Source organism: Cibotium barometz, chromosome 18 (genome assembly GCF_041138505.1).
Source record: "Cibotium barometz isolate CiBa-2024 chromosome 18, ASM4113850v1, whole genome shotgun sequence".
Classification (NCBI taxonomy): Eukaryota; Viridiplantae; Streptophyta; class Polypodiopsida; order Cyatheales; family Cibotiaceae; genus Cibotium; species Cibotium barometz.
The window spans coordinates 20,448,422-20,470,581 of NC_141063.1; the positions used below are offsets into that span (position 1 = coordinate 20,448,422).

Below are 22,160 nucleotides of genomic sequence, written 5' to 3' on the forward strand. Positions count from 1 at the left end.
GCATTCTATCCAAGACCAAGGCATGCGAACCACTCATCTCTCACCTAAGAAACATTCTTTATCAACATTCCCTCTAAGAAACTAACAATTACTCGGCTGGCAGGTACACCAAGCCACAATGATGGCATGTGCTTGAATAGACCATATGGCACCTCAGAACAGACACAAATGCATGATCATCATCAATGAACAAAAAAGATATCTTGGGCCCCGAACACTGTTCAGTGCCCTGTCTCTATATAATTAAGTTTTGCAATTTTACAACATTGCCAAACCCCTTCGTTTGTCAGCGCTCTACATACAAACCTGCAGAATGCCATGTAACTAAGCACTAATATATCTTCGTTTGTCAGCGCTCTACATACAAACCTGCAGAATGCATGTAACTAAGCACTAATCATACACTGATATCCAAGACCTCGACCTGATTCAAGGGGTTTTCTCAGCCTCGCCTGAAGGAAAAAAGGGCTGTCAACTGACCCGACTTGCCCAAAAACTTGAGTAGAGAGAGGATACATCCACACCGCCATTCCAAACTAGCCCAATCCAATGTTGGAAGCTTGAGCTGCCTTCTGATGAGATGGGTAGAACCCCCAACAAGAAAAAGCACATAAAATGTCCAAATCTGCATACATAGTTGCTCATGACATCATGTGGCCAGGATAAGCAGTAGCACCCTATCACTCAGCACCATTGAATTCGCCTGAAAATATTATCCAAATGGGCATGGAAGCATCTCGTCTAAAGAGCCTGAAGCACCAATGGGATCACCTCTTATCATTGCCCTGCTTTTGGAGAGAGCCATCCTTCATCAGTTTTATGCTAAGACTTGTAAATCTCTCTCTTGAATAATGCCGTGAAGCTTTCCTCCAGTCTGTCCCAGTTCGCATCATGCTCACGAACTCATCATAGCTTATTTTTCCATCCTGCATAGATACAAAGTATCATTTTTCTATCACATCCAAAATGAAGTTGTGGTTACCATTCTCACAAACAAAAGCCTTAGACCTTCAAACCAAGAGGCCACAAACCAACCCCTTTCTGGACTTTGAAAGAGCGTCATGGTGCAACTTTTTTTGTCTTTTGTCTTCTATTTGTTGTCATCTTTTTTTTTTCAGAAAAGACACTTCTATTAAGTAATATAAAAACATACAAAGGGAGATCTCAAAGCAAAAGGTAGGTAGATCTTAACCAATCAGGGGCACTATGCTGCCATAAAAGCCCTGTATGAGTGGAGGAGAAGAAGATACCATGGTTCCACTCTCTCATAATCTGCTGCATTTCGCAGCTCTAGAAGATCCCTATATACGGGCCCAGGTGGCCAAAAGAGAATGAACAAAGTCACTCCATATATTGCAAATACACTGGGTGTCATGAACATGAATACCCTTGAAGGCCTGGTCTTCCAGATATGCCATGCCATGTCGCTAGCAGTAATCTCCAAGGTGGTGTCAATACTCAGTAGAGGTGGTGTATATCGTAACTGGGGGGATATCCTGAAGCAAACATCTCTGAGCTATGCCCCCATGGACAAGTGTAACAGGATCTGCTCCCCTGCCCTCAAAAAGAAGCTGTGGGCCAGACAGAGTCAACCATGCAATAGCACCCTAAGTAGTATAGAGAGGATCACTTCTCAATCTGCCCAAGAGCTGGGCTATAGATATTGTGGTCCTTTGCACTTCCCATAAGCAATTATGCATTGTCTCGGATGGAGCTGGGCATCTAGGACAAGAGGGATCCATGAATAAAATAGATAACCACTAGTTGGCAGGCAACCCACCGTGTAGAAACAGCCCCAGAAGTACGATATCTGGCTCCTCATGGTGCAAAACAGCAATGGCCCAGGCAGCAGCATGACAAGGCTGGGCTGCACAGAAGTGTACACACTAGAGGGCCTTCAAGATTTGTTTCCTCAGAAAGCTACTATGCTATGGGCCAACTTCCAAGTAATGCCCATTAGGGACAGCCAACTTTGAAAGGTCACATCTGTTGGGCATTCGGAGCCTCAAGTCCATCTCGTGTATGAGCTATCTTATGTGTGTGTATAATTCATGTGTATGTGTGTGTGAACACCCCCTTATATCTGGATAAGATAAGTGTGACATGTGGTGAGTGTGATTTGTTTGGGTCAAAAGATAAGGTTGTAAACCTACAAAAAGGCATGTACTTGTGTAAGAACACATCAATCAAATCCTGAGCATTGAGTCGTGCAAATACTGATAGAATGTGCAGCAGAAGAAGGGAAAGTGGAAACACGAGTGAGAGTGAGAAATGAAATGAAATGTAAATGTTATATTAACGTCTTCAAAAGGCCAAAGTGACCTATGAGACCAAAGTTACAACCATGTGACATCTGATACACTGTCTGGAAAAGAAAAGAAAGAGATAGCCCCACAATATATCAGTAGGGGGGAAGCTAATGCTACTAGTCAAAATGGGGTACATGAGTACATGAATACCTGAATACATGAATATGGGGGAGTACAAAAGTGACAATGAGTACAACAATATATGGCTGGAGTCGTAATCATCCTAGGAGCTCTAGCATGGGTCTCTGCCGGATGGCCTGGATATCTGCCATAGTGAGATGCCTGGTCGGACGAGCCCGATGCCTCGCTATGATGCTCTGAATCCTCCACTGTAGGCACCGCCTCCGATGTGAGGAACCCCAGCATCGCTGATCACGATAGTCCATGACTCTAGCCAGTGGTCCAAATCCCTCTCTGAAAAGGCAATGGTAGCGCCCTCGAATCTCATAATATGCTGTGCAGCGACAGATGTAGTGCTCCTCCGTCTCTGACTCTATCCAACAAATCTGACAAATCCTATCCCTTGGAGGTATGCCTCCAAATCTGCCTGTCTCTATCTCTAACTGATGTGAAGAGGTGCGGATCTGCCCAATGGCGCACCTCAATCCATGAGACAAATGGGTATCCATGTAGCACGGTCTAAGTATAAAGCCATCCTCAGTGGTGCGAAGAAGATGGTCTCTATAGAAAGCCATCTTCGCCCCCAACTCCTGTGAGGGCTCTAGCCATGTCCTCCTAGTGTCCAATTGAATGAGGTCCTGTCTGATGACTCTACTAAAGTCAGAATGTGTCAAGGTGAGAGAGGGTGCCTCCAGAGAGTACTGGAAGGGTATTGGAAAGGTGGAAGTCTGTCTAAACTGAACCCGTGGAGGTCAACCCAGGATGCTATCTGCGGATACCAACATGAAGTGTCTCCCTCCATGGCTAGCTGATGAGAGGACTCTAAACCAAGTCGTGCATACCAGTGTCGAGGAAGCTCCCAGGTGCTATGAATGAAGGACACTCATCTGGCAAGAGCCTCGACTACGATCGGTGGTGCTCCCATCTCGGCTCTAATAATCTCATGGGGTACCGAGGCCTTAGCCTGAATCATCCTGGAGATCATGGACACAAGTGGTCTCTCCATCGATCTCCATCCATTGTATGTGCGTCCTGATCGACTGTGACGATCTAGGCTAGGCCCCCAGATCTGTACTTCATATAGCATAGCCGATGTGACCAGCATGTCAAAAAGCCACAGCTTAGTGCGTGGCTCCTGAAACTGTACCTGTGAGCACATCCTCTCTAGACCTCCTAGTGAGAGAGAGAGAGAGAGAGAGAGAGAGAGAGAGAGAGAGAGAGAGGAAACACAAGTGAGAACTTGCTCTCAATATCATCATCCAAAGGAATACATGTCCCAAGCAAGAGGGGAGAAAACCTCGTATGTGAGGGACTGTAGCAAACAATGCTAAGCAAGCAGTGAAGAATGAGGGAGACAAGCCAGCTATATATATGCCAACATGAAGGCAGTCGACTAGAGAAAAAATCCACCATGACTAAGAAAAAGTGTCCTAAGACTCCATAAAATATGGGTAAAATAAGTGAGGGGTGACCAGCCCCTCAAGCTAGCATGGTCAGCCCTAGATGCTAAAATAGGACACCAAACATGAAGCCAGCAACAAGGAGATGATATCTAACACCCCCTCTCAGCACCGGATGCTGAGTGAACTCCAAGAAGCCAGAGGGACCGTCCTCGATCAAAGATGACAGATTGCAGAAACAGGTACCAAGAAATCTCCACAAGCAATCTCCTCAGCAACTCAGATACAAAAGCAACAGAACAAGCCACCAAGTACACCGCTCCTTTGGAAGAAAAATACCATGTAGGCTACGACGTGCTGCTCCAAATAATAGTTCCAAACCCAAGTGTAAGAACACTCCTCACAGTCGTATGTTGTGTTTCTAGCTTGAAGAAGGTATGAAAAACCTCAAAACCAACCAAGATTAGATCCTGTAGATAATCAATCTTGGGAGAAGCAAGCTGCTCCTCACTGGAACCCTCAAAACAAAGAGTCAATCTGCTCCAACTCTATACCAAGAGTAGCCAAATGTTGTACAAAAGCATCCTCTGAAAAGATTGGCATCGCAAGATGTAAAGACTCCGTAGAAAAGATGGGGTCCATCTACTCAAACTCCGTACCATGAGTTGCCCAATGCTGTACATAAGCACACTCCACTATCGCCAGATGAAACGACTCCACATCCCCCTCTGAAAAAAATGTCGTCGGACTCATACAAGCCCAACTTGATTTTGATTCAAATCCAAAAAACTCTGGAAGTACCATTGTGCCCCGGCACAGTTAGCAACCACAAATCCAAAGCATCCCACCAGGTCCAAAAGTCCATCCTTCAAAAACAACAAACCTACCAGGTCCAAAAGTCCATCCTTCAAAACAACAAACCTACACACCGCATCAAACCGGCAGGGAGAGGGGCATCCTTAGAAGCATCACAAAGAGAGGTAGAGGTAGACTCCTCACAATGACGAAGGGAAGCAGGAATATGAACTGCAATGGTAACTGTCAAAATACGCAGCGGAAATGATAACCAAACTTGAGACCACAAGAGCAAGTAGAGTGCAGAAAATAGACAGCACAAGAAAGACAGAGAGATAGACGTGTAAACTCTTCTCCATACACAAGATCCCGAGAAAAATTGAATGAGTACAAAGTGGGGATCATGGGGCCTATTTATATGGCCCCATGGATGCAGTCGGCCAGTGCATGAAGTGCCACCAGCCCTCCACGACTGGGCAAAGCCAGTCGGCCAGCAGAAAAACACGACGACCTCACCACGACCTCCTCTGATCAAGTCGGCCAGTCTTCAGGAACACATGAGTGCAGTCGGCCAGCATCAAAGCCTCCTGCCAGCATGTGGCATCCACCCACACCAAGGAAAAAATGGGAAAAAATGGGGAAAAAATACAGGGAGTGAGGAAAAATGATAAAACACCTATACGGGACGGGCACACCCACAACAGAGGCCCTGGTGTCTGATTAAGACAGGAGATGACTTCTAACACCCCCTCTCAGCTCCTGGCAGTGAAATCAACCCAAGGGAGCTGGAGTGCCACCTGAGCGTAGCCTGAGGTAGAGACTTTGTGAAGAGGTCCGCCGCATTGTCCTCCGTCGAACAATAAAGGAGCAAGATGTCACCAGCCAAGATCTTCTCACGTACAAAGTGATACTGTATCTCTATGTGCTTGGTTCGGGCATGGAAGAACGGGTTCCGAGCAATAGCTATACAACTTTGGTTATCGCACTGGATGACTATGGGCTCCTTCTGTGGAAACCCAATCTCGCCTAGCAGCCTCCGCAACCACACAACCTCGCAACCAGCAGCACCACAAGCAGCCCCGTACTCTGCCTCTGTCGAAGATAGGGCAATAGTTGGTTGCCTCTTACTGCTCCAAGAAACTGCTCCTGAGCCAAGGGTAAAATTGTATCCTGAAGTAGATCTCCTCGTGTCTGGATCTCCTCCCTAATCCGAGTCACTCCAACCTTGGAGTCTGACTCCATCCCCTCCTGTGTAAAAGAGTCCTAGATCCTTCGTACTCTACATATACTGCAAGATCCGCAATCCTGTGTCCCAATGAGACTTCAATGGTGTCTGCATAAAAGAGCTCAACAGCCCCACGGAGAAGCTCAAGTCCAATCTGGTGTTCAGCAACCAGATCAATGAACCAACCAACTTCCGGTATTGCGAGGCATCAACTCGCTCACAAGGATCATTAACAGTTAACTTTGTGTTTGGGTCCATCAGCGAAGTTATAGGCTTGCAGTTCTCCATCCCAAAGGCCTCAAGCAACTCATGAACATACCGCTTTTGAGAGACAAAAAACCCCCTCTGGGTCTGCCAGATCTCCAATCCCAAAAAGAAGTGGAGTAAGCCTAAGTCGGTCATCTCAAACTCCTTTGACAAGGCAGCCTTCGTCACACCAATGTGCTCCACATGACCGCCAGTGAGAATGAGATTATCCACATAAAGGATGATAATCGTAACCATGCCGCATTTCCGAAAGAGATACAAGTTAGGATCTGCAACCGATCCCTGAAATCCAGTCCGAACAAAGAAGGAATCAATCTTCTAATTCCAAGCCCTGGGAGCCTGCTTAAGACCATACAAGGCCTTACATAACCTATAGACCTTTCCTTCTGATCCTGGAACAACAAAGCCTGGAGGCTGCTCAACATACACCTCCTCCTACAGGTCACCATTAAGGAACGCAGATTTTACATCCATTTGATACACAGGCCACCTCTGAGAAGAAGCAAGGGCAAGAACGGTCCGAATCGTGGACATCCGTGCTGTCGGTGCAAAGGTATCCTCATAGTCAATGCCTGGCCGCAGAGCATAACCTTTAGCCACAAGTCTGGCTTTGTGTTTGTCCACCGACCCATCTGACGCATATTTGGTCTTAAAGACCCATTTGATACCAATGACTGACCGTTTCGATGGCCTCGGTACCAACTCCCATGTGTTGTTCTTCTCGATGGCATCAAGTTCCACCTGCATGGCTTTCCTCCAAGTATCCTGTGAAAGGGCTTCCTTGACAGAAGTGGGCTCCTTGTCCCGCATAATACGAGACATCAGAGCATAGTTTACCTAAAGAAGCTCCGCTGTATTGCTTTTGTCTCGAACTCTATGTGATCTTCGAGGGCCGTCCTCTGTGGTCCACTCGGAGGGTAACTCCGTGACACCTAACTCCCGAAGGGTGTCCAACAACCACCTGGGTACTCGAACAGATCGTGGAGCCTCCTGCTGTTGCGGGGGCTCTACTCCAACTGCGGGCTCAACCTCCTGTGTTGAGACTGAGGGTGATCAACTGGAGCAATGGTCTGGGAATCATCATCAGAGTCCTCTAGATCTCCAAGAAGTGGCGGCTCCTCGACAGTGAATACTGGAACATGCTCATCAAAGACCACATCTTGGCTGACAACAATCTCATTCCTGTCTGGATCATACAATCTGTATCCCTTGGAAAGAGAATTATATCCCACAAATATAACCTTGCGGGACTTGGAGTCAAGCTTCCCTCTCTGCTTCTTCAGAATATGAACATACGCATCACTCCCAAAAACACGGAAGTGCGAGACATCACGTTTCCTGCCAAAGTATGCCTCAAACGGAGTCATGTTAGGTACTGAAGTCGTCAAAGATCGGTTGAGGGTATGGACAGCCATTGCCACAGCCTCTCCCCAGATGCTCCAGCATGGTCCTCGCCATCTCCACCACAGTCCTGTTCTTGTGTTCTACAACTCCATTCTCCAAAGGCGATCCTGTATTGGCCAATTCCCTCTTGATGCCATGGTCTGCACAAAATCTGAGAAATACAGTCGAGGAGAATTCACCTCCTTTGTCAGCCCTGAGAGTCTTTACCAGCAATCCAGACTCTTTCTCCACCATCACGTGCCAATCCTTGAACCGTGCAAAAGCTTGGTCCTTCTGTGAAAGAAAGTAGACCCACATGAATCTGGTACAGTCATCAACAAGCAACATGAAATAGAGACTTCTAAAGATATATCTATTAGGATTCACTTAGCTAATCAAGCATCTACTTCCAAGATACTAAGGAGACTATACATTGTGAGTTTCTAGAATGAGTGTAATTTGGGTATGAGTACATAGCTTTGTTTGGTATGATTTGGATACCTTAGATAAGCGACGACCATTATACACAACTTTGTTTAGCATATTATATGTCCAAGTCTACAAAAGAGAAAAATGTTTGATTCAAGGTGTTTTATTCAAGGGAACTTTCAAAAGAAAAAATGAGAATGTAAATAACCCTTAGCTTTTATGCCTTTACCTAGAAGCAAATGGAAGTGGACCACTTTATTGAAAGAAGTAATCATCTCACATTATGACACAACATAACCTTGGCATGTGTAAATAAAAGGGGAAATGAAACATCAAAAAGGAAATTTCTATCCAAGTCTCCTAATGGGCACATTGAGATAGTCAAGTGATGGATGTATAAGAAACCAATCCTAGTGTATGTATAACGTATATGATGATATGTATGCTCACATACCACAAGGATGCCAACTTAACAATAATAAAAGATGTCACCCTATGAAGTTGCTCAACTTAATGATGATGAAAACAACAACAATAAGAAGTACATTTACATGACGCAAAACATAAATGCATGTAGCATGTGACATTTATTGTGTGCCTGGAAGCTTGCTTCGGAAAGGATTCCCTGTGCTGCTTACCACGTATGCAAGAACTGCAACGTCCTTGCCTACTGCCAACATCTGGCAAGCCAACCACCATCTGGTCTCGGAAAGCTCGCTGCAATGCATCCACATTTAAGTGGCCAAAACGAAAGTGCCACAAATCTCCGACCTGAGAACCTGTCAACGAGGAGAGTGCAGAGAGCTTGTAGATACCTTTCTCCACACCGCCTTCCCAAACAACCTCTTCAGTCTCACAGTCCCGTAGAGCAACTGAATGCTCCTCAAATTCCACCCGAAAGCTAGTCTTGCATACTTCATGCACTGACAGAAGATGAAAACCCAGAGCAGGGACATAAAGAACACGGGAAGCATTCTTGCCCCCCTTGCCGTCGGGAATAATCTCCATCCGGCCCTCACTGTGTATCGGAATAGTGGAGTTGTCGCCAAAAAAATGCGACCTGCCTGCCATTTCACATCCAAAAAGAAGTCACGGGATGGAGTCATGTGCCTGAAAGCACCACTGTCAAGAATCCACTCCCGGGTATCCTTCGCGGTGAAGCCAACTGCCTCCTCGCTCGAAGACAATGAAGTGCACAAATGCAGGAGTCTTTGCAGCTGTGGCTGAAGAATCAGCACTCTTCCCAGTCCGCTTAGGACACTTCCCCAATAGTGGCCTTTCTCGCCACAATCATTGCAGGATCGTTCGGCCTTCAGCTTCTCTCTTTTGAGTCGGGCTTCTTCTCAGAAGACTTCTCCGGTGAAGCCTTCCCTTTGCCCTTTTTGTTATTCCGGCCTTTCGCCCGTTGGCCAGTTAAGGCCTCCGAACCTCCGCTGTGAGGAGGGTTCGTGAAACGTTCCTCCTGGTCCAAGACCATTGGCACAAGCTCCTCCCAGGTAATGGTGCTGAGCCTGCCACTCGTAAATCAAAGAGGAGTAGAAAGCAGAATACTGAGCAGGCAAGTGGGACAGCAAAGTAATGGCCATGTCTTCAGATGATATCTCCTTCCCAGCCTGGAGGTCTTCCTGTTGAAGGGCCTGCAGCTTGTTAATGTGCTCCCGCATCGTCGATGACTTTACAGGGTTCATAACCCGCATCTGCACTTCCAAGGAGATCCTCTTCATGGGTGATACCCTGTTATAAAGAGAAGCCAAGTGCTGCCATATGCCTCTAGCCAGCGTCATGTGCTTTACGTGATTGATTACTTGTGGTGTGCAATTGAGGAAAATAAATGACCGGACCCTGGCATTGACACGATCCCACAGCTGTGCCTGTGCCTCTCGGTCCTTCTTCATCGACAGTAACTCCTCTTCCTCTGCTTCCGGCCGTGGAACCCCGATGACGATGAAATCAGCAAGGTCATATGACTCTAGCACAGACTCCATCATAACCTTCCAGATGCCGTAATTGTTCCCGTCCAACACTGACGGTCCACTGGGAACGTGGGGAGAGTCGGGATTTTCACGTGCTTCTCAGTCATCTCTAACAAATCTGCCATCGCGGGGATGTAACTGAAAAAGGGTGTGTGGGTGGGAAAAAAAAACTAAACCTGCAAGTGGCTGTCCAACACTTAAGCCCGCCTTCCTCTTGCAACTTCTCTTCCCGAACAGTCCAAAACAGTCCACCAATCAGCAACTTAACTATCCCCCTCTTGCTCAGAAAACTCCTAAGATCTATCAAGAGCCCAGGACTATGATACCATGTCAAAATACATAGCGAAAATGATAACCAAACTTGAGACCACAAGAGCAAGTAGAGTGCAGAAAATAGACAGCATAAGAAAGACAGAGAGATAGGCGTGTAAACTCTTCTCTATACACAAGATCCCGAGAAAAACTGAATGAGTACAAAGTGAGGATCATGGGGCCTATTTATATGGCCCCATGGATGCAGTCGGCCAGCGCATGAAGTGCCACCAGCCCTCCACGACTAGGCAAAGCCAATCGGCCAGCAGAAAAACACCACGACCTCCTCTGATCAAGTCGGCCACTCTTCAGGAACACATGAGTGGAGTCGGCCAGCATCAGAGGCTCCTGCCAGCATGTGGCATCCACCCACACCAAGGAAAAAATGGAAAAAAAATACGGGGAGTGAGGAAAAATGATAAAACACCTATACGGGGCGGGCACACCCACAACAGAGGCCCTGGTGTCTGATTAAGACAGGAGATGACTTCTAACAACAAGATCCAAGAATCAACAGCAAACAAGTGATCCATGTGAAAGGATCACACCTGACAGGAAAAACACCCTCCTTTCTCTACAAACACTGCAAAGAACACAGGCTCAGACAAAATAAAATATTCTCAGGATCTCTGAAAAGATCACTACTATCCTCCAAAATCTGTAAACTCCTGTCACATAAGAAAGTCTCCACAAATACAAAACAGCTCCCGAGAACTGATCCTCGAGTGAAGTAGCTAGAGATGGGCCCCCTCTGAGTGTAGAAAACTCCTTTGGGAAGCAAAACGCAGCCAAAACACTGCTGTCCACCAAAAAACAGCACTCCGCCGCCAACAAAGGCAAGAACATTAAGAAACCGGAACTGTGAAGGCCAGGAACAAAACACAAGTATAGATGCTCCAAAATCAGCAAAACGCTGACTGAAAACAGAAATTCAGTATCCTCCTCAAGTACCAAACTGCCTCCAAAGCCACAATCCAAACAAGAAACCCCCTATGCAAGTGATTTGTGTCCATTGGAGAAGGAAACGCAACCAAACAAGAGGCTACAAACCTGAAAATTCAGGCCAACCAGTGTCCACACCTCATATGAGGGAAAACACTGAATAGAAGATATCTTTGGGTCCCACGGAAGAAGCCCAAGTGAAGGTAGAGCTACCAGCAAGATCTGTTCAGAAAAATGCAGCAACCATGGCTGCAAATCTGAAAACGTAGAGGTATTTGGGCAGTAGATAGGGCTGAATCTGGAAAAGCAAAAGATATATGGTACCATCAAGTCCCAGATCAGCAAACAGCATCAGAAAACCCTCTATAGGAGAAAAAACGCAGCAAATATTGTTGCTATCCTGCACAAAACAGGCGGCCAGCACAACGGGGGGTTGGGGGGGTAGATGCTGAAGAGAACGCTGCAAAACTGCTTGAGGAAACTCAAGTAGAAGAAAACGCAGCAAACTAGGTGTTGCTGCCCTGAAAACAATGCAACCAACAGGTGAAGGGGGGTTCTCAGAAGGTCAAAACCTGATATGGATGACCACGGGCTGCAGAGAAAAATGCCCGGAAGAAGCCAGCCGACTAGCAGCAACCCGAGAGAAAAAAATGCAGATCTGTCCATCCGCAAAAAAACACAGCCAGGAGGGAGAGGAGGGAGCATCCAACACTGTAGATAACCGGCGCTCTAATACCATGATAGAATGTGCAGCGGAAGAAGGGAAAGTGGAAACACATGAGAGAGAGAGAGAGAGAGAGAGAGGAAACATAGGTGAGAACTTGCTCTCAATATCATCATCCAAAGGAATACATGTCCCAAGCAAGAGGAGAGAAAACCTTGTATGTGAGGGACTACAGCAAACAATGCTAAGCAAGCAATGAAGAATGAGGGAGGCAAGCCAGCTATATATATGCCAACATGAAGGCAGCCGACTAGGGAAAAGATCCTCCACGACTAGGAAAAAGTGCCCTAAGACTCCATAAAATGGGGATAAAATACGGGTAAAAGAAGTGAGGGGTGACCAGCCCCTCAAGATAACATGGTCAGCCCTAGAGGCTAAAATAGGACACCAAACATGAAGCCAGCAACAAGGAGATGATGTTTAACAAATACTCTCTCCCTCTTTGACCTTTGTTCTCTCTCTTCTCTTCCATGGCTCACCATTTTCATCAATTGGTATCAGAGCCAACTGTCTGACTGACCTCAGCGCCACCGTATGTATGCCTTCAGCTCGAGCGTCCGCTGCCCACTGTTCTGCCGCCGCCCGTTTCTGCCACCCAATGGGAGGAGCTCATGATAGCATGCCGGCGAGGCGATCTGAGCAAGCTGCTCAGTCAGTTGGACAGACCGGGCTGCGGGAGCCGCCCGGGGGGGGGGGGGGGGGGGGGGGGGGGGGGGGGGGGGGGGCAACTGAGCTGCCCAAGTGCTGGGCGGTGCTATAGGCGCCCAAGGGCCTTGCCTGGACCATGCCGTTTTTGAGGCCTGTGACGCCCCTCCGCCCCGCACACCACTGTTCTTTGTGGCCATCCCGCCTTGGCAGCCCATGACCATGTCCTTTTCGCCGACACTCACCTACTCCTGCCTTCTCAACGTGCTGCCATGACCCGTGCCCACTTGCTCTTCACCCGCTCGCCCACTTGCCTCTTCTCCCTGTTCTTCATGCTGCTGCTTCTCCCGCCTGCTCTTCGCACGTGCTACACCTGTGCTTTCTGCCGTCAACTCCATGTCAAATGGTATCACTTGCCACATGTCAAGGTCTACCACAGCTGCTCTCTCAAGCCTGACACCTCCCACTCTCAGAGATACCTGCAATACCCTTCCCTCTAGGCCATCATCACGAGCCTTTGCGCTGCCGCTACTTGAACATCATAGCATTATCACTCGCAACAACAATCGACAGATTTTCTGGCGCAAAGTTTCCTACCTGGCAAACCAAGATGCAGCTCCTGTTTATGCGAGAGAGAGAGAGTATGGGAGACAAGCTGTGGACATGACGAAGATCTAAGAGATATTGCTCGAGACAAACAAAAAGTGTGGCGAAAAGTCAACAGCCAAGCAAATCTGGGCAAAATCTTTGGTAACAAAATCACTAACTCAAGTTTTATGATTTTAAAATGAATGAAAATGAAGAGTTATGTGATCATCATGCCAAGTTTGGATCAATAAGCAACAACTTGCTAGCCTTAAATGTGAACCCGAGGATGAAGACAAGGTGGTTGTGCCTTCACTTATAAAAGCTTCGAGAATCCATGTTATCCCTATTAGGAGCGAGGGTGGTGACGAAGAGCTAGTCTTGCTGCTTCGGTCACTTGTTGGTTGGAGGGCTAGTATGGCACGGGAGGTGCGCATGGCTAGATCACTCCCTTGCAGCATGCGATGGAGTTAGGAGATAGCTACTTCCTTTGTGTATTGGGTCTCACCACTTTCACTCTAGAAGGGGGTTTGTTGGCCATTCAGAGCCTCGTGTGCCTATGTCTGTCTCGTGTATGAGTCGTGTGTGTGTGTGTGTGTGTGTGTGTGTGTGTGTGTGTGTGTGTGTGTGTGTGAACACTCCCTTATATCTAGATAAGCTAAGTGTGACATGCGTCGTGTGTGTGTGTGTGAGTGATTTGTTTGGGTCAAAAGATAAGGTTGTAAACCTATATGTACTTGGTGTAAGAACATATCGATCAAATCTTGAGCACTGAATCCATAGTCACAGGGGACGGGGGGGACAGACCCCTAGGACGGGGGAACGTCGTTCCATAACGGACTGGAACAAAGACGAGATGGGGACGTGCGAGTCCGAGGTGTAACAGCAGGACAGCATTTCAAGGACGCCGTGTAGCCGTTGGGCAGCTAGCCGTTGAGCAGCCCCTCCCCACTTGGCCCATGGCTATAAGAAGAGCTTAGAGCCCCCATGCTATAAGAAGGCTTCAAGACACACCTCCTTGGCACTTGCTCTTAGCTCTTGCCTCTCGTCGCTTGAGTCTCCTTCAAAAGCTTCAACCTTGGCATTTGCTCAAGGCTCAAGCTCTCAAGTTTCAACACTCCTTAAGCAAGGCTCAAGGCTCCTCAACTTTCAAGGCTCAAGTGGGAAGCTCATTGGCTCAACACTCCTCAAGGCTCAAGACTCAAGTGGGCATTGGGCAAGGCTCAAGCTCTCCTCAAGTGGCATTGGGTAAGTTGTAATTTCAAGCTGTCACTTGTAGTCTTGTTGCTCTCCTACACTCACCTCTTGCTCTAGCCTCTCCATTGGCAAGCGCACGCCGCACACACACACACACTCACCTCTTGCTCTCCTACACTCTCTCTCTCTCTCTCCTCCTTTCACCTCTTGCTTTAGCCTCTCCATTGGCAAGCACGCACACACACACACACACTCACCTCTTGCTTTAGCCTCTCCTACACTCACCTCCGCTGCTCAAGCCTCCTTGGCACTTGCCTCCATGGTATCTTCATTGCGACCATCCCCCGCACCTCGTTCCGGTGGCGCCAATATGAATAGAGGAAGAGGACCGAAGGTTGGTCTTGGTGGGAAGAGGTCAACTCCGATCATCCCAGAAGTGGAGGAGGCTCTCACCCATGGTCATGCAAGCTATGTCCATATAGGCGAACGGGTGGGGCGGATAAACTGAGAGCTCACGTCTTACATGAGCCCAGTCATGAGGTCTGATTTTGTGATCGGGTCACACCGGAGACGAGAAGGAGGCTTCTTGAACGCGTTGCCGCACATGAGGCCTTGCTTTCAAGGAGGAGTGTGCCGCATGTGGCCGTGGATCCCGCAACACTAGCGAGGCCATCCCAAGGTTCGGCATCCACATCAGCATCCCCATGTGCATCCATTTCATCGGCACCCGCAGCCGCATCACCCGCCCCCCAAGAACAGGTCCCAACACCATCCTTCTCCATGCCGACCACATCCACACACTCACGCCGGCAAAGTACTCGTGAGGGTAGTTGGGACCCCAAGAAGAAGGAAGAGGTGGATACAACCATAGCCCGCTTCTTCTTTTACGACCAAATTGCTTTCGATGCTGCCAAGTAATCAAGAATTAAGATGTCTAGCTTAAGATCTATCATTTTACAATGTTCCTCTTACTTGAACTTTGAACTTTGAAGTTGATCGGTTATTAAATTTTTCATTTTGTGGATAGATCGGACTACTTCAAGGTCATGGTGAAGAAGATAGGGGAGTATGATCCAAACTATACGCCCCCATCATCGGAGTCTTTGCGCACCACATTGCTAGAGAAGGAGAAGAGGCTTGTGGAGCAAGCAACAGAAAACACGAAGCAACAATGGGCAAGGAATGGAGTGTCCCTGATAGCCGATGGATGGAGTGATACGCGGAAGAGGTCCATCCATGGCCTTGTCACATATTCCCGCGGTGAGATGTACTTCATCGCCTCACATGATTCTTCTCGGACCGAGAAGAGTGCTGATGTGCTAGCAGCAGAGTGGGCTAGTGGCATAGAGATCATTGGCCTAGACCTAGTTGTGGGCTTTGTTGCTGATGGCGAGGCTTCAAACAGGGCAGCCCGAGCGATCATCGAGAGCATGTACCCCAACATCACCGTGTCATTTTGCATGGCATATTGCTTAAATAATCTCTTTAAGGATATTGGGGACTTGCCATGGATCTCGCCTATCATCCAAGTGGGCAGCCAAATAGTGACATTTGTCACAAACCATCAGTTCCTACGCCATGAATTCTCCAAAAAATCCAGCCGTCAGCTCCTCAAATACTCAAATACGAGGTTTGCCTACAACTTCTTGATGCTCCACCAATTGAAAGAGTGTAGTGGTGCATTGGTGCATTGAGACAGTTGTTCATTAGTGATGAGTTCACTTCTTCACCATTGGCTTCCACTGAGACAGGAGCTCTATGCAAGGAAAAAGTAGAGAGCCCTGATTTTTGGGAAAAAAAGTGAAGCGCATTGATGCTATGGTTCAACCTATTGTCCACTTAATGAGGCTTGTGGCTGATTTGAAGCCATGCATCGGCAAGGTCTATGAGGCTATGGACAGCATGATAGAGAAGCTGAGGAATTTGGAGCCAAATGAGGATAGGTATGAGGAGATCCATGCCCTATGTGTGCGTAGGTGGAACTCCTACTCCTCTCCTTTGCATGCAGAAGCCTATGTGGTGGACCCTGAGTTTCAGGGTAAAGGGCAAGAAAGTGACACAGAGGTGAGCAAGCTATGGAGACTTGTCTTGACTCGACTTGTGCCTGACCCAAATGTTAGGCGGAAGATCTGTGACCAATTGTCTAGGTATAGGAGCTTTCAGGGCTCTTATGGAGACATGAATGCACAAAGATGATTGCTTCAAAATTGGGGCTGCTTTGTGGTGGGAAGATTTTGGTTCGGATGGACCTGAGCATCAGCATCTAGCCATCCGCATTCTCAACCACGCAGTGAGTTCCTCTTGCCTAGAGCAACTTTGGAGCTCATACAGTCACATTGCATCAAAGAAGAGGAACCGTCTTGGGGTGGAACGGGCAAATGATCTAGTCTTTGTGAGTGCAAACTTGCGAATGCTTTGCAACTGCAAAGGCTGATGCATTTACTGAGTGGGAGATGTCTCGGGATGATGAGGAGTTGGAAGAGAAAGTGGAGGACATCTCTATGGAGCCTGCAGGCATTGCAGGGACCCATGATCATGAGGCCAGCACTTCACATGCCCCTTGATGCGTTTTGACATTTGTACTACTCTAGTGATAGTCTCTTTTTTGTATGCCACTTACGTGGTTAGGGCCTAGGCCTTTGCCCTTGTCTTTTGCTTTAGCCTTTGGCACTTGGGTGTCCGATCTCCTTTTTTGTAACACCCATTTTTTTGCTAGTATGACTTAATATTGATGCTTTAGAAGTGTAATGTGACTTTGTTTCAGTATTGTTAAGTTTCTGCTTACTTAAAATTGCATATTTTGTATGCCGTTCCCCGTCCCCGTTCCCAGAAATCCCCGTCCCATGTTACTATGATTGAATCGTGCAAATACTCTCTACCTCTTTGACCTTTGTTCTCTCTTCTCTCCCTTTTCATCAACATCGCCATTCGTCCTTATTACTCTAGTGGAATTGTTTGGTCCAAAAACAATCCTTGTTTTTACAACATGGAGCTCTTAAGCATAAATAGGATCTAGGTTCTCAGGTTGTGGGTTACACTACCAACAAAAAGAGACTGCCTACTTAACACCACCAATGTTACCTGAAACGGTTTCCAAAATGGCTGAAAGAAAAAGGTTTCAAAATTTCACTACCAAAAACCTCACATCAAGATTAAGGGTTTTAATTGAAGGTAGAAATGCTGCTCTTTGTTTGTGAAAGAACTGAATATTGAACATATAGAATTTTCCCCTTTCTAGGATGGTCTTTTAAACAATGAACAAAATGTATTAAATAGCTCTTACCTTATCCAAGTCCACTTCTTTCATGATAGCATCAATCATATCTGTGTCATCAAGACCCAAGTCGTCACCCAATGTCTGTTTGAGCTCAATAAAATCAATAAACTCATCACCGTCCAAATCAAAATAACCAAAGGCTTTGTGCAAGTGCTCATCGTTATCCATCCTCTGTAGATGGATCGTAACTGCCATAAATTCACCATAATCAAGTTTCCCATTCCCATCTGCATCTGCCTGCAAAATCATAGATAGCCATAGATGGAGATGATTTAAGGCTTGACAAATCAAAACTACAAAGTTTCAAACATGAAAAGTAAGAACCACCTGATGTTTAAATATGAAAAGCCACCCAAACAGGATGTAGTTTGACCTTTCCCTCACCTCTCACATACATAAGCCAAGATTTGTCCATGTTAGAGCTGAACATGTCTTCTAGAGTCATAGTCATAGAGTACATTCATAGAGGGCATTCAGATATACGACAATCATACTCTACAGGAAGATATTCTCTCTTATGGCCACTTGGGCTCTTCTTATACAGGGACCATTCAGATCTGTGCAAGCAAAGTGCACTGTTTTCACAAGGGTGTGGGATCAAGGGATCTTTTTCTCATCGACCACCACATGACTCTCTTGGCACCTTTGTGCCCCACATTGTTGAGATCGCCACACCTTGTAGAATGAGGATCTTTTGTTCTGGCTTCTAGCCGTGATTTTGTATGGTCTATTCATACTTAATAGAATACCCTTTTCTTTTTTAGAAAGAAGAAGAAGAAGAAGAAAATTTAACAAGGAACGGCATTGTTTTCAATTTTATCCTTGCGAACATTAGTTTTCAATAAGCACGTATAAAGATGAGGCTGAGTATTAGAAAGCAATTTTCATGAGGCTGTGACAGTGTGTCGACATAGCACTCAATGGGTGATGCATGTGACATCTGCCTATTGTCTAGGTCTACGCACCTACGCATGACTTGTTTTCTGACATGGACATTGCATGGATTAAATTGACTGTGGATGGCTATGGATTTTATGGATGCACTCTAATTTGAGCTCCTGGTAGCCTGTACCCAGCAATATCCTTGTATCAGCTCGTGCATCTCCAATTCAAGTTTTCTGCCCTGTCTACTGAAACCGGTTTCAGAACAAAGAACTGCCCCCATGTACCACTTTTCTCACTCGACAAATCAGAGCCTTTTAATTACAGTGTATCTAGCATCACATACTTTCTGAATCCCGTCTTGAGGAGCTTTAGTAGCTTCAGCAGATGGGTATTGTATATGTTGCTAAATGTGTATGTGCAGAGTAGTTGAACAGCGTTCTCTTGATTTTTGAAAGTTGATTTCAGGATGGATGATTGTGCAGAGAGTAGTTGAACAGCGTTCTCTTGATTTTTGAAAGTTGATTTCAGGATGGATGATTGGAAGATTCGAAAACCACAGGAGTTGTGACACACCTCTGGGTCGCCAGGTGGCCAATATCCCCACAAGAAGGCAGCCTCTATCCGAGACAGGCAGCCTAGGACTGACAGCAGCAGCGAGAGGCTGGCATGGGCAGAACAAGCAGACGCTGGGCAGCTGGATCTGGACCCACCAGCAAGCAGGTGGCGAAATATGATTAAAGCGGACCTTTTTTGGGGAGCAAAACAAGCTGCTCATGCAGGCCGACCTGCTCACAACCATACGACCATCAAAGAGGGGCCCCTACATCCATATAAAGAGCAGCCAAGCCCCCTCATTCTTGCCTCTCCTCAGCGTCAGCAGCCCCATGTGATACAAATTAGCAAGTTTCGCCCTCTTTCCTAAAGCAGCCAGCGTTTGCATCCACATGAAGGTTCTCTGCAACTTGGGTTCGGCAGAAAAATTGGTTGTTAGGTTGTTTCTCTCAGTTCTCAGCTTCGAGTCATTTTGACCAGACTTGCACATAGAGAATTTGCTCAAAATATAGTAAACATACAATAGTACTTGAGAGCACAGATGAAGACCAAGACGAACTGGTGGAGCAGTGGCACTCCAAACATTGCTCCCAAGCTGCTGATCAAGTTGCTATGTGAGCCGGCATGAGTCACCAATTGAGCAAGTCAACATTCAGATGGGCACATCATCACCAGAAGTTCCCATTTTGAAATCCTCTCCCCCAAGTTCCAGCTCTTCCTCATCCCTCCTCCGTCGTTGCAGCAGTTCTGGGACCCAAGCGTTTGACTCACCCATGTGAGGAACGGTCCCATCTGTTGAAGCTACTAAATCCCAATAAGCAGATGGATGACGAAGCGGACTTGACTAGGGAGATGTCAGCCATCCTCATTACAACAAGTGTTTCAGACATATTACTACTTCGTCTCATGTAGACAGCATTGACAAGAGGTGCACTTCTTTGGTGAGATGACTACCTCAACCACCATGCTGTTTACACTTCGGATGATTGTCATTAAGCGATCTTGAAGGAATACACTTCTATAGACCTCCAGCCTGGGTTCTGGAAACAAAGGGAGAACTTCTCTCAGCGTCAGGGCAAACAGGTAACCCATTACCTAGCTTACTTTCGTAAGCTTTTGCTCATGCTCCATTAGCCCATTAAGCTGACAGAGTAGGTTGGCATGTTTGGGCATGGCTTGAAGGCATCCTTGCAAATGTTTGTTCATGCTCACCACCCCCCAAGTCTCTCAGAGGCGGTTCATGTGACAACAACCTTGGAGACTAGGAAAGTCTCCAGCCACAAACACATCAGCAGCAGCAGAAGAGCATGGATAATTCCAATGAAGGAACTCTTAAGGCCCAAGAGAGTACGTCAATTCAAGAGGGCATCGCCAAACCCAACTCTCTCTTGGATAAGTCCAATGAACTCACTCTTAAGGCCCAAGAGAGTAGGGCATTTTAAGAGGGCACTTTCAACACCGCAACTCAACTTGTATGAGCTTTCGACATTTGCAGACCGACTTTAGTAGCAAACTTTGGCATGAGAGGAAAGGTAAGCTAGTTGAGCATTTGCCACCAATTTTTGACAGTCCCGATGTATGTGAAGCTTGCATGAGAGATATGGGCATCTTAGCATGCAAACGCTTTCAAAGATGCACAAAGGTAAGCTAGTTTAACATTTGCCACCAATTTCTGATAGTCTAGATGTATGTGAAGCTTACATGACGGGTAAGCAACACCGGACACCCTTTTCACAAGAGGCAAGTTTTAGGGCCAAGGCTCCTCTTCAACTCATCCACACTACTCTTTGTGGAAAGATGAGTACAATTGCACTTGGAGGTTCTTCCTATTTTTTCACATTGATATATGATTACATTGGGAACATTTGGGTGTATTTTCCTAAGGAAAAGTCACAAGCTTTTGGAAAGTTTAAGGAATGGCTTGCATTGGTTGAAGCTGAGACAGGAACAAAATTGAAGCAGTTTAGAGTAGACCAAGGAGGAGAATTCATGTCTGATGAATTCTTGGATTTCAACAAAGAAAGAGGCATAAAGCAACAACTCACCATTGCTCACACTCCACAACAAAATGGCGTTGCAGAGTGCAAGAATCATGCTATTGTTGAGATGGCAAGAATTATGCATTATGGCAGGAATCTACGTAAATCTTTTTGAGCTGAAGCAGTTCACACGACAGTGTACATTCTTAAAAGGAGTGCAACGAAGGCCGTCAAAGGGATGATTGCCATTACAGGCCTACTCGAGTAAGAAACCTTTAGTTGCACACTTGAGAGTTTTTGGGTGTGAATGTTATGTGCATGTTCCAGATGCTCAGAGAACCAAATTGGATTCCAAAAGCCAGAAATGCACCTTCTTGGGTTACAGCATGGAGTCGAAGGGATATCGGCTCTATGACCCTCAAGTAAAGAAGATCATGGTGAGCCGTGATGTGGTATTCCAGTAACAACCACGTCAGATGGAGGAGGAGCTTCCTTCTTCTTCATCATGCAACAAAGCACCGCCCCATTTCCTATGGACATGGATTTTGAAGAACAAGAGCATGATGTACCACAAAAAGGTGAGCCATTCCCTAAGTGGTACAAGCAACTTTTGGATGGGGCAGAACCTCCAACCATCAAGAATGGGCCTCAAGATGTTCGCAGATCCAGAAGCGTAGAGAAGAAAAACAAGGGTCGAGAGAATCTTGTGAATTTTTCTCTTATGATAGAGGTACTCAAGATTTAGGAGTCAAGATTCAAGAGCCGACCACCCTTGGTGAAGCACAAGGGGGACTATGAGGCCGGATGGTTTAGAGATGGCTTACATTAGATTTGGCACACTACCAAATAGGCTACATGCTACATTGGAGCATTACCTCACACAGTCCACACATGGAGTAGGTAGACTTTACTCTTGGACACCGTGTCCTGACATTGCAAGGCTCAAATGGGGCCCAAGATGAGCCTCGATGGCCATGGGAGGTGGAGAAACTCCTACACAAGTCCTAGTACGTCTTTATGGGCTGAGCCTACACCACGGACGGTGGCACCAACTATGACCCCAAACCTTTGCGGTCATGTCAGGGCTACCCCACATATACGATGCAATTTGAGTTTTAAAGCTTTGTGATGTGAAAGATCCTACTTCTTGTGAGTGTTCTC

At 46.6% G+C, this 22,160-nt stretch overlaps 1 protein-coding gene across 1 annotated transcript in view; it reads right to left on the reverse strand.

Moving 5' to 3' along the window:
- Window positions 1–201: 201 nt before the first annotated feature.
- LOC147629051 (calcium-dependent protein kinase 20-like) overlaps window positions 202–22,160 on the reverse strand; it is a 29,241-nt gene continuing 7,282 nt past the window's right edge. Inside the window, exons 7-8 of the mRNA XM_086812276.1 lie at window positions 17,590–17,820; window positions 202–926 (exon numbers count right to left, since the gene is read on the reverse strand). Of these exons, the coding sequence (XP_086668402.1) occupies window positions 768–926; window positions 17,590–17,820 (390 nt within the window). The 3' untranslated portion in view covers window positions 202–767. The remainder of the gene's footprint in view (window positions 927–17,589; window positions 17,821–22,160) is intronic.